The sequence below is a fragment of the Quercus robur genome, chromosome 11 (assembly GCF_932294415.1).
Source record: "Quercus robur chromosome 11, dhQueRobu3.1, whole genome shotgun sequence".
Taxonomy (NCBI): Eukaryota; Viridiplantae; Streptophyta; class Magnoliopsida; order Fagales; family Fagaceae; genus Quercus; species Quercus robur.
Window position 1 is genome coordinate 37,626,974 of NC_065544.1, and position 12,917 is coordinate 37,639,890.

The window sequence follows — 12,917 nt, forward strand, 5'->3', positions numbered from 1 at the left end:
ATTTACAAGTCAATGTCCACTTAATAAGATTGCACGTTTCGTTACAAATTTTGCATACCATTATTAATAGGTTCATCTATCAACTGAAATTGAATTATGTTTTTTTTTTTTTTTTAATTATTTAATGTTATACTTTATGTTACTGCTTAAAAGTGTTTACCAAAAAAAAAAAAAAAATTTATAATACATAACTTATTTCTTGTTAATAGAAAAGGGTGAGAAACTACTCTTATGTTTGATAGAACTAGAATAAACTCATGATTAAGTCTCCTCTTAATCATTTATAAATTTAAGATCCACTTAGTGAATATCTTATGTGGGATCCAACACATGCTCGCAAAACACATACTCAGACAATCTAATTTAGGGTGTAGGTTTGCTATGATAAAATTAGTAACGACTCAAAGAAAGCACTAATCACATCTGTGTGTACACCCCAAAAATGACTAGTTAAGTTGCAATTGGGGCTCATCGTAATCGCTTATAAATCTAAGATCTACCTAATAAAAACCTAACGTAGAATTCAACACATGTCCACTCAACACATGTATGCACAGCGCATACTCAAACAATGCAACTTGGAGTATTTACAAGGGCAGTCTCAATTAGATCCCATTTACCTTAAGATTGTCCAATACATAACCTTGATAAACAAAAAATGGGTATATTTCATATTCTTCCAAATGTCTGGGTTGCTCTCATCCCCTTTTTGCCAATGGATTTGTGCACTTATTGGCTTCATGGTATATGTGACATGGAATGATATTTTACATGTACCCTCTTATTCATAAATAAAACTTCACTTTTTACCAACAAAAAAAGGGCAAAAAGTCGATTAATAATACAATAATTTTCTACTACTGCCTTATCAGAGCCTTTTTGTTTGAGAGGTTTATTTTGGTGTTAATGTTTTCTAAAAAATGAGTCATTTTTTAATAAATATTTTTTGAAAAACTTGCTCATTTTCTTGGGAAAATTACACTTTACTACTTTAAATTATACCTCATATTGTACTTTGTACTCTAAACTTTTCAAATGCACATTTTACACCCTAAACTATGATTCTTGTTACAATTTACACTATGACGTTAAGTTTTCTGTTAATTTGGATGGATGTTCAAAGTTTAGGTGCAAAGTGTAATCAGAAGTATAATTTAAGGTGTTAAAGTGTAATTTTTATTTTGTTTTTAAAAGATTAAGAAGATGGACAATTAAGTCTTTTCATGTGGTGCCATACTTTTCAATCCAAGCTAACCCCAAACTTAACATTGGGGTGCAAAGTGTAACAATGATTATAGTTTATGGTGTAAAACGCGTATTCGAAAAGTTTATGGTATAAAGTGTAATCTACTGTATAGTTAGAATGGTAAAGTGTATTTTCCCTAACTTTCTTATATTTGGTAGTAACTTTAAATAAATTGAAAAATAATATCCTAACTTCCTTTATTTAGCTTATCGTGAGATAAAATTGCCTTCCAAAAGTATTTTGTGAAAATATTTCCAATGACTATTTTTTGAAAAACTTTATTATTTTCTTAAATTTGATAGCAACCTTAAATGAGTTGGAAAAAAATATTTTAATTTTCTTTATTTAACTTGTCATGAAATAGAGTTATTTTAAAAAAAAAAAAAAGAAAAAGAAAAAAAATATCTAAAAAATAAGTTATACTTTTTTGGTTAATTTAAAATAATTTTTATTTTGCTCAATTTTTCTAATGCCGCTAACATTAAAAAACACGAAAAAACAAAAGTAACTTTCTATGCTCAGAACAAAAGTTCACTTGAGCAGTAGCGCCGTTAAAGGAGAACACTATTAATTTTTTTGGTACACCAGTAACACCACTGCCAAATTACAGTGAATTCAAATAATGAATGAGTATTTTATTTACCATTGTCTAGTTTTTCCAGCTAAGAAAACTTGATTTTGAATAACCCACTCGTTATAAAATAAAATAAAATAATTGTTTATACGTAAAAACAGATAAATTCAAACAATTGAAATCATAATTTCCTTTTTCTTTTATTTTAATTTTTTATCTTTCACCCTTGGAGAAAACAATAAAGAATACAAAATGACTGCTGAGTCCATAGTCCACTTTCCAAAAGAATTTAGATTTAAAAAAAAAAAAATGCCCAATACTTGTCACAACTATCTACGCGGCAGATTGTGAACGGTGTATTCACATGAGAATGACGAAAAGTTAATCATAACCTATCACGTAAAATAATTATGATAAAAATTGCACCTTTCTGCTTGGTACAGTACTTTCTCGGTTTCTCCCACCTTAAGACTCAACTCAACCCAAACCCACTGTTGTCATCAAAATCTAACAGCTCACAAAGTCACAAACACAACACACAAAGTCAGAAATCTCCGGACTTAGACCTTGTCATCTGGGTCCCACCACCCCTCACTTCAGATCATACGGCGCAGATCTCGTACATCATCTCATTCATAATCACCATCATCATAGGGTTTTCACGAACCTACCCACGTAGTAATACTACATATCCATCTCACCTTCAAAATTCACTGCCTCTCTTTTCTTATTTTTTCACAGTGCAGTCTCAGCTGCCCCTCTCAAGAAACCGAAGCCTCATTTCCTCTCTCTCTCTTCCTCACGCGCCGCCTTCTGCGGCGGTCTCCGACCATTTAGTCCCACCCCTCCATACCCTTCCCTCTCCTCACCTTATCGTCAAAAAAACAAAAAAAAAAAAACAAAAATTTATTTGGTCTTTGAGGTCTTTCGTCGAACACTTTGTGTGCGTCTAAACTTTTTGTATTTTTCCGGCTTCGTTTTTCGTTGTGTGTTTCTTGCTAGGGTTTTGGTTGCAATAACTAGAGGAGAGGGAAGAGAAAAAAGAACAAAAAAATTAAAAAAAATCAAAAAACGATTTTGGAATATTTAATTTGAAAAAAGAAAGAGAAAATACACAATTTTGAAAATGGCACAGGTACAAGCTCCGCCTCAGAATGCGATCCCTGGTGCGAACGGTGCCGGCGGCGCCAACCAGTTCGTGACGACGTCGCTGTACGTCGGAGATCTTGAACAGAACGTCACCGATTCGCAGCTGTACGACCTGTTTAACCATCTGGGTCAGGTGGTTTCCGTTAGGGTTTGCAGGGACTTGAGCACTCGGCGATCGCTCGGTTATGGCTATGTCAACTATAGCAACCCTCAGGACGGTTAGTATTTGCTTCTAATTTCGAATTTATTGTCAAAAAGTTTCTATTTTCATATTTGCAATTTGATTTTTTTTTCCAGCTATATTTGATGCTTGTTTGGGTGTTCATTATGCGATTGAAATTTAATTTTTTGAATGGATATTTTAGGAGTAATTGTAATTTGGGAAATGGGTTTTTGCTTGTTTGCTGAATTTGGATACTTATTTCAAAATTGCGTATGCCATTAAAAAAAAGTCAATTTTAAAGAACATGATGCTCCATTATAGGTTTGTTTTTTTCTTGGGTGTTGGAACTTGCATTACCTTATCTGACTCATTAAATGGAAGAAGAAAAGGCTACTAGTTTGATTTGGAAGGTTATATAAAAATTGGGGGTGCCATTAAAAAATAGTCAATTTTAAAGAACATGATACTCCATTACAGGTATTTTTTTTTTCTTGGGTGTTGGAACTTGCATTTTACCTTATCTGACTTATTAAATGGAAGAAGAAAAGGCAACTATTTGATTAAAATGGGAAGTGAGTGATGTCACTTCATTAAGTAAACAAAAGTCCACTTCTTTCTTATCAGAGGGGTATTTGCTTTATAAAGCATAAGCATTCTGCTAGCCATCCTTATTGAATTTGGTTAAGATAGAAAGTATTGATTTTGATTTAAAAAAAAAAAAAAAAACTCAGCTTCAACAACAACCATGGCTTAGTCCCAAATTTGTTGGGATCAAGGATGGATCTCAATAGAGCAATTAGGGTTGACCGACCACACGTATTCTTTTCTGCCATTCTATTCTATTCGAAGTCATTACATGACCAATCCATCTCAAGTGACTCCCTCATTTTTTCATCAATAGGAGTCACTCCTATTTTTAAGCGAATTTCCTTATTTTGAATCCTATTCTTTCATGTGTTTCCACTTATCCATCTTAACATTCTCATTTTAGCTACACTCATTTTATGAATATGTTGCTTCTTAAGAGCCCAACATTCAGTACTATAAAGCTTATTTTAGTATTATCGTGGTCTTATAAATTTTCCCTTAGACTTAATGAGTATTCTATGTTCATACAATACTTAATGCTCCTAATGCACTTCTCCACGTCTTCCATTTTTCTCTTATCCCATAATTCACATCCTCTTTGGTTTTGCTCCATCTTTATGAATTATTGATCAAAAACTCTACTTATCAAAAAAAGAAAAGATAAAAAGATATCAAAACTCTCTCTTTTTTAGTACCTCTTGATCTTTGAGTCTTACTTCCCCTTCATCTCTAGTTCCACTTTTACTAAACTTATATTCCATGTAGTGTCTTGCCAAATTTTAAACTTAATCGAAAGCAATTTGGTAAAAGCGTGGGGCGCACTTAAGTGCAAAGACATCTTAGAGCCTGGGTGCAAGCGCACATTTAAAAAAATATAATATAATAAATATGAAAATAATTATTAATGGGCAATACAACAATCAAGTAATCAAATAATCATGTAAGTTGGAATATAGCATTTCATATCATTCTCTTAATCACTTATGCACTTAATGGTTACCAAGAATTAACTTATCAAAAAAAAAGGTTATCAATTAATATAAGAAGTGCAGATCTCATTATATGTTCAACATCAACTACTAAAGTAACTAAACAATTATCACAAATAAATTAAATCGTTCCTTTTTTTATGAATAAACTAGAAGTTTCAGGACATAGCAGTTTTGTAAGTAGCTAACTGAATGAAGTCTTCAATTGGACCTCTAGTAGGACTGCCTCTTGACTTGCTAAGGTCAGGAATATAGTAATAGATTCAGGTCTTTCTCTTCCCCGAGGGCACTACTTTTTCCAAGTGAATAAGCTGTCTCCCTTCCGTGTGCTCCTAGCTCGACAAGTTGCTTCCCCACCCGGGCTTTCTTCCTAAATAGAGGACCGGGGTTAAGTTTCGACTTTCTCCCTTGCCTCCATGGTTTCCATTTGCTTTGCAGGGGTGCAAGTCCTTGCCTTTGTGCACTTTGGACTAGCCTTGGCGGCAATCTCATTTATTTGTTCCAAAGAGTAATCTCCCCACACAAGGGGTTATCCATCCTGCTTGAGTGGGCTTAAGTGTATAGTAGCACATATAAAATCGACTTTTATATACCAAATCAACAGTTGATTTCAATAGTGTTAAGTTTAGATGGCTACAATTTATATTTGGGTCATTTTAATAATAATAAAAAAATTAAAAATTAACAAGTTCAAAAAAGTTCACTTTGAGCTTATTGAAAAAGCTCCAAAAAGCATGTATTAGGTGCACTTCTTCAAATGTGCCTTGATTTAGAGGCAAAAAGCATTGGGGCTTTGGCGCTTTGCGCTTTATGCTTAAGTGTGCTTACCAATACATTCGAAAGCCTTTGAATTCTAGAGTTTCTTGCCAAATTTCAAACTTGGTATTAACTCCACCCTAGTTTCACCCATTAAAAGCTATTTCATATGCAAAAAGCATACATAGAGGAACTTGCTCGTGAATTGATTTAGTGAGCTTGTCCATCACTAGTGCAAATAGATATGTACATAATATTGATCCTTGATGCAAACCTATAGTGATAAGAAACTCACTTGTGATGCCTCCACTTGTAAGCATGCTAATTACAACTCTGTTATACATATCCTTAATCAACTTCACCCCTCCTCTCCCCACTCCCCCCCCCCCCCCCCCCCCAAAAAAAAAAAAAAAAAATCACTTAACCTCTTTAGGGACCTCTATCATATGCTTTCTTACATGTCGTAATCCATTTTCAATTACTTTCTTCAAAGTTTCCTAGTGTGACTCATTAATTTAATTACAAGGTACTTTGTATTGTTTGAATATTCCATTTGTTCTTGTAAATAGATATTAAAGTACTTCTTGAACTTAATTAAAGAATTTATATATATGGATGTTGATTCAAGTTGAGGGATCAAAAAAAAGGTAGAGGAAGAACAAAAAATAACATTAGTAGAATTGGTTAAAATGGACATGTCAATTAAGGAAGTAACAAAGACAACTTGGAATAGAATACATGTGGCTGACCTTGACTAATTTTTTGAGCATCCATAGCCTACCCCAAATGGGACTAAGGCTTTGTTTTTGTTGTTGTTAAGATATTGATGTAGCTGTTTCTGTAGCTCCTAAGATACTAAAAGTTTGCATTCATTCATTGCATTATCAGGGAAATGAAAAACATTTCAATTTTCTGAAATAAAATTGTTTATCAACACTTAGGTTTTATTTTCTTTTTTTAACTTTTCCCTGTCTTAATTCTGTATAATTAATTAATGCATACAGAGGGTGGGATTCTTAAAATGGGATGTGGGATGCATGATCTGAAGAATCTCAAATCTATGAAAAGATCTTGACTTGGGAACGAGCAACACAAAATTATTGTTAGCTTGACCTAGTTGCAGAATAGACAACTTGGGAATAAGCAATGCATAAATTTATTGTTAGCTTTGATTTTCATTAAAAATCATAGACACTTGAAATTTTTAGATCACAACACAGTTATGTAACTTGCTTGTGCTGGTGGTGTGCTCTAATTAGGCTAACTGAAGAAGAGAGAGAGGCATCAGTGTTGAAGTAAAACTTTTATGTGATAGAAAGTTAATACGGTTGCCTACCTATTACAGTAATATGATCTATAGTGCCAGAATTAGTCAGTATTATTCAAAGTCCTTGATTTCTCCTAAACTTGATGCTACACCTAGTACCCATCGTTAAAATTTGATGATGATTCCCTCAAATTTTATACTACCCCTGAGGTACCTCTCCTAAGCTAATTAACAATAAATCAACTTCCCAAATTAATATATTTTTATCTCAAATTATTGGAACTTGTCTGTCCTTACTGTGCTTGAAAAATAATTCTTGGTTTCTGTCACATGATTTCTGATTGAGTAATAGCAAAAATAGAAATAGTTGTAGTCATTTCTAACGCAAATGGCTTTTGCAGATGATAAATTTAAATTTGTTGAATTTTATTTAATGCGCAGCAAATTAACTGCTTTCCTTAAGAGTACTGAGCCATATAAAGAATGCAGTATCGGACAAAGTTGTCTCAATATTTATCCAGCTAAGCAAAAGAACTTCTCCATTTTAACTCACTAACTCTGGATTGCAAACTTACACAAAGTTTCTACAATAAAGAATATCATTTTTTGTCTTCTAGTTCCTTTTAATTTTTATTTACATATCTGTTCAATTGCCTATAGTGTAAGGAAGGGAATTTCAGCAGATAGCTACTGTGATTTCAGACTTTGAAAAGTCATCTATGACTAAAATCTATTTCTGTGACACTTACCTATCAAAAAAAGAAAATTTATATTTCTGTGACACTATTGTTAGGAGTTTGAGTTACTAATTTCATAGAAGACTTATCACTACACCAATATTCAACAAAAACTTCACCCATATGCGTGTGCTATAGACTATAGTACATCATACTGTTACTTATCATAAATATCTAATGACTCCATTGGTTCAATTAATGATTTTATTTCAATGAATCACATGTTTGTCATACACTTATTCTACTTCAGATTTATCTTCCCCCTCCTTTGTTGGCTCTTTCCAAAACTAGTGGCCCCTCTTGTGATAATACTTACCTTTGATAGATATGAATGATATTACATAGCTTGTGCCATTCCAAATAGGTTTAAAATGACTTTGTGATTAGGATTATTTCAAGGAATAATAAGCTTGCCATAAGCTTGTTATCCTACACTCAGTTTCTTTTTTTAATCTATCTTGTGGGTATACTTCTTGAAACTGAGGCTCGGAATTATTACTAATTCCATTCTATCTTGGTTGGGTTGAACTCTTGACATATGGATTTTGAGGCCACTGATAAATCTCTCATAATACAAGCTGAGTTATGGTTTCTGGGTCATGTACATAATAACACACACACGCATCAAGCTAAAAAAAGTTATCATTTTAGGCCAATATGTTCCCTTTTTTTTGATAAGTAGGCCAATATGTTCCCTTGAATGTCTATCCTGTATGCATGTACTTGTTGATATTGAGAAATATAATTTTTTCCCGCTTCTGCACCACCTTAGAATTGTCAATCTTACTCTATTCTTATGTCTTTGATTTAATTAATTGCAGCTGCAAGGGCATTGGAACTCCTGAACTTCACTCCCCTGAATGGAAAGCCCATTAGGATTATGTATTCTCATCGTGACCCTAGTATTCGCAAAAGTGGGGCTGGAAACATTTTTATTAAGGTATTCACATCCAATAACCTGGACTCGGTTGTGGGCCTCTCCTGTTTTTTAATGATAATTTGGGCCCCTGACGATATTGTTGTTGTTTTATTTACACTGATATCTGGTTGTTTTAAACTTGGCAGAATTTGGATAAGGCAATTGACCACAAAGCATTACATGATACATTTTCTGCATTTGGGAACATTCTCTCTTGCAAGGTAGCAACTGACTCCTCTGGCCAGTCAAAAGGCTATGGATTTGTGCAATTCGATAATGACGAAGCTGCCCAAAAAGCTATAGAGAAGTTGAATGGTATGCTATTGAATGATAAGCAAGTTTTTGTTGGACCCTTCCTCCGCAAGCAGGAAAGAGAAACTGCCACTGACAAGACAAGATTCAACAATGTTTTTGTAAAGAATCTCTCTGAATTGACAACTGAAGAAGATTTGAACAGAATTTTTGGAGAATTTGGAACTCTCACCAGTTTTGTGGTGATGAGGGATGCAGATGGGAAATCTAAGTGCTTTGGTTTTATCAACTTTGAGAATGCAGATGATGCCGCTAGGGCCGTAGAGTCTCTTAATGGGAGGAAAGTTGATGATAAGGAGTGGTATGTTGGGAAGGCACAGAAGAAGTCTGAAAGGGAAGTTGAGTTAAAAATTCGATTTGAACAGAGTATGAAAGAGGCTGCAGACAAATATCAAGGGGCAAACTTGTATGTTAAAAATTTAGATGACAGCATTGGTGATGATAGACTTAAGGAGCTTTTCTCTCAGTTTGGTTCCATTACTTCATGCAAGGTGTGTAACATCTATTTTTGAAAACCATTTTTCTATTGGCAGGGCTTTGTAAACCATTTTTCTTGACATGGGTACAGGTTATGCGAGACCCTAATGGAATAAGTAGAGGATCTGGGTTTGTTGCATTCTCTACTCCTGAAGAGGCATCTAGAGCTGTAAGTTGATATGTTTGTTTGTATTAATGATGACATTCTCAACATTGTGGTAAATTTACTTATAAAAATACTTCGTTTTTTCATTATTTGATAGCTATCGGAGATGAATGGCAAAATGGTTGTGAGCAAACCTTTGTATGTTGCACTTGCACAACGAAAAGAGGATAGAAGAGCTAGGTTGCAGGTATGTTTTCTTGATGATTTTTTTGAGCCTTTGAACAATTGTAGTGGAACAGGTGTTTCATTCCTGCAGAAGAGCAATCAACATAACTATAATTTTTTGCAGTCAAGCTGTATCAATTTCTATAGGATCTTCATTTATTTTTCCCTTGAAGGATGCTGACTTAGATTAGAGATTTGGGGCATGGTGGATTTTTCCTTCTCCCTGCATTAGTTTTGGTTGAGCTATTTTGGGTCCTCCCTGTATCTATCTTGATGCTTTTAGAGCTGCTATCTGCTTGTGGCTTTGTCCCTTGATTGATATTTGTTATTTTAGGACTGGACATGTGTGTTTGTGTGATTGATGGATTACTACCTACTTTACAGGCTCAATTTTCTCAAATGCGGCCAATGGCAATGGCACCTTCAGTTGCTCCTCGTATGCAAATGTACCCCCCCGGTGGTCCAGGCCTTGGACAACAAATATTCTATGGCCAGGCCCCTCCTGCTATCATTCCTTCCCAGGTAAACCACATTCCTGTTTTGTTACACTGAATTTTCTGTTTCACAATTTTCCAAAATTTTTTTTTGCTGCTCTAATTATTTGGTCTTTTGTTATTACAATATTGTAAAGTAGTGCTGCTTTCTCACCTTCCACTTGTACTTTTTGTCAGCCTGGATTTGGGTATCAGCAGCAACTTGTTCCTGGTATGAGACCTGGTGGGGCTCCAATGCCAAATTTCTTTGTGTCAATGCTTCCACAGGGACAGCAAGCGCAGCGCCCTGGTGGCAGGCGTGCTGGGGGTGTGCAGCAAACCCAGCAGCCAGTTCCACTAATGCAGCAGCAGGTCCATGGAATTCCGTCTGTTTCTCATTTTCACCTGTATTGTCTCTATGTACTCAATCAGTAACAACTTTTATTATGGATTGTTTGAATGACAGATGCTTCCAAGGGGGCGAGTCTACCGTTATCCTCCTGGGCGTGGCCTGCCTGATGTTCCCATGCCTGCTGTTGGTAGCGGCATGTTTTCTGTTCCATATGATATGGGTGTTGGGCCGATGCGTGATGCATCACCGCTGTCTCAGCCAATCCCTATAGGGGCTTTGGCTACTGCCCTTGCAAATGCTACTCCAGAGCAGCAGAGAACGGTAAGTATTAGCCATCCTTTTCTATTTATTTATTTACTGTCTAGGGGGAGGGGGGCTGATCCTCATCAGGTTTGTAAGTTTGTGCTAATTACAGATTTAGTAATTTTAAGGCTCAATAGTCATACTAAGATGCTTTGGCCATCTATAAATATAAATAGTTTTATTTAATTTTTTCTGGACGCTCACTGAAATTTGACAATTTTGCAAAAAGTTTCTTGCATGAAAGTGCTTTAGTACCTGTTAAGGGCTTTCACTGGCAAGAATGATGTCTGCCAATTGTGAGCATCCTTTTCTATTTATTTATTTACTGTCTAGGGGGAGGGGGGCTGATCCTCATCAGGTTTGTAAGTTTGTGCTAATTACAGATTTAGTAATTTTAAGGCTCAATAGTCATACTAAGATGCTTTGGCCATCTATAAATATAAATAGTTTTATTTAATTTTTTCTGGACGCTCACTGAAATTTGACAATTTTGCAAAAAGTTTCTTGCATGAAAGTGCTTTAGTACCTGTTAAGGGCTTTCACTGGCAAGAATGATGTCTGCCAATTGTGAGATAAGAGGGCTTCCTCTCTCAAAATAGTGGTGTGTGCAAGATTAGGGATGGCAGCCATTCCTAGATGATACATATTCCTGAAATGTGTGATCTTAATAGGTTTTGTTTTACAGCTATGTTTATGTTAATTTCTGATTCTCACTTCATGATCGAAAATCTGTAGATGCTGGGTGAGAATCTCTATCCACTTGTGGAACAGCTGGAGCCTGACAATGCAGCTAAGGTAACTGGTATGCTTCTGGAGATGGATCAGACTGAGGTGTTGCATTTGCTTGAGTCACCAGAAGCTCTGAAAGCAAAGGTGGCCGAGGCTATGGAGGTTTTGAGGAATGTTCAGCAGCAACAAGCTGGCAATGCAGCTGATCAGTTGGCCTCATTGTCACTTGGTGACAACCTTGTTTCCTAAGAACATCGAGTGTGCTCTTGCACCTCTTGAAATGGTTTGAAACTATTTTAGGTGTGCCTTTGATTCAGTTCAAAAGTGATGAGTGCCTTAAGTAGGATAGGTTGGTTTTGGTTTGCACTGTTGAGCTTTTTCTTTGGGTAAATTATATTTGGTAAGGTTGAAGATTGTGACCTTTATGCTTTAATTTTCAAAGATCCTTAGATCGGTGCTTGAATTTTGGCTATGCTTCCTTTGCTTTTAATGTTGGTGGAAAGATGTTGGATCAGATATCATACATCTGTTTGCATGCAACAGATCTCACAGTTATTAGGGGTCACACTAAGGTGCCACTTGGGAAGTTTATTGCTTGCAATGGATGCACAAGATACACCTTGGCTATATTTCTAATTTGTTTTCCAAATTTTTGTTCTTTAAAATTAAAAATCTGTAATTCAGTTCCAATCTGTAATTCAGTTCCAAAATGCTGTGAGGGCTTAATTAAAGAAGTTACTGTCTCTCAGCGCAGAACCAATCACACGACTGAAAATACAAGTCACTTCACTTCCACCTCAACAAAATAATTGCACTAGATAACATTGAAGTCACCCCTCCAACTAATAGAGAATTTTTCCCCTTCCACTGTGGTTTCACTCTCGAGTCTCACCCCATTAACTGCCCCAACCTCTCTCACGTGGACCTAAACGCATGTATCCCAACTTTCATAGGATGACTATCGAAGCCCATGATTACCATCTCCCATCAAATCCACCCAAAGGGCCATGACCCAAAATAGATCCGCATAACCTTCAAATTGCCCCCAACTATCATGAGAGAAGAAATAGAAAGGACAAATACAGAAAATTTAGGAGGCGATAATATATGCATCGAGGAAGTTATACATTTTATTTATTTATTTATTTTTTAGAAAAAACATGCTAGTTATACCTGCTAAGCTAGAGAATAAGGCATTTCATTAAAAAAGAGTGTACAAATGTGATATAAAACTTGTAAGGGCATAATGTTCAGTACAGGTGTTTCTTTGTCAGAAAACAGCACCATATGGAAGGTATCATAATGTTTAGGGGGTCGTTCCACTGAAAGTGGTGCTGTACCTATTAAAAAAAAGAGTCCTGTTAAAAAACAAAAATTTGCAAACCAGTAAAACATTAAGAAAAATAAAAGAGGAAAAAATAGAAATACCGTGACCAAATTCTGTTGTAGTTTCTTGATCTCAGAGTCGAACTTCCCTTCTAGAAGCTCATTTATGAGGATCCCTTAATGAAAATCGCCTCCAGTCCACTATGTCCCAAAATGGTAAATGCTG

The 12,917-nt window shown here is 35.3% G+C and overlaps 1 protein-coding gene across 1 annotated transcript; it reads left to right on the forward strand.

Moving 5' to 3' along the window:
* The first annotated feature begins 2,321 nt into the window (after positions 1–2,321).
* On the forward strand, positions 2,322–11,831 carry LOC126706976 (polyadenylate-binding protein 8-like). Its single transcript, XM_050406567.1, has 9 exons — positions 2,322–3,187; positions 8,291–8,409; positions 8,535–9,191; positions 9,269–9,346; positions 9,441–9,530; positions 9,893–10,030; positions 10,180–10,353; positions 10,448–10,654; positions 11,372–11,831. The coding sequence occupies exons 1-9, from the start codon at positions 2,947–2,949 to the stop codon at positions 11,612–11,614; spliced, it is 1,947 nt and encodes a 648-aa protein (XP_050262524.1). The 5' UTR covers positions 2,322–2,946; the 3' UTR covers positions 11,615–11,831.
* The last annotated feature ends 1,086 nt before the right edge of the window (positions 11,832–12,917 follow it).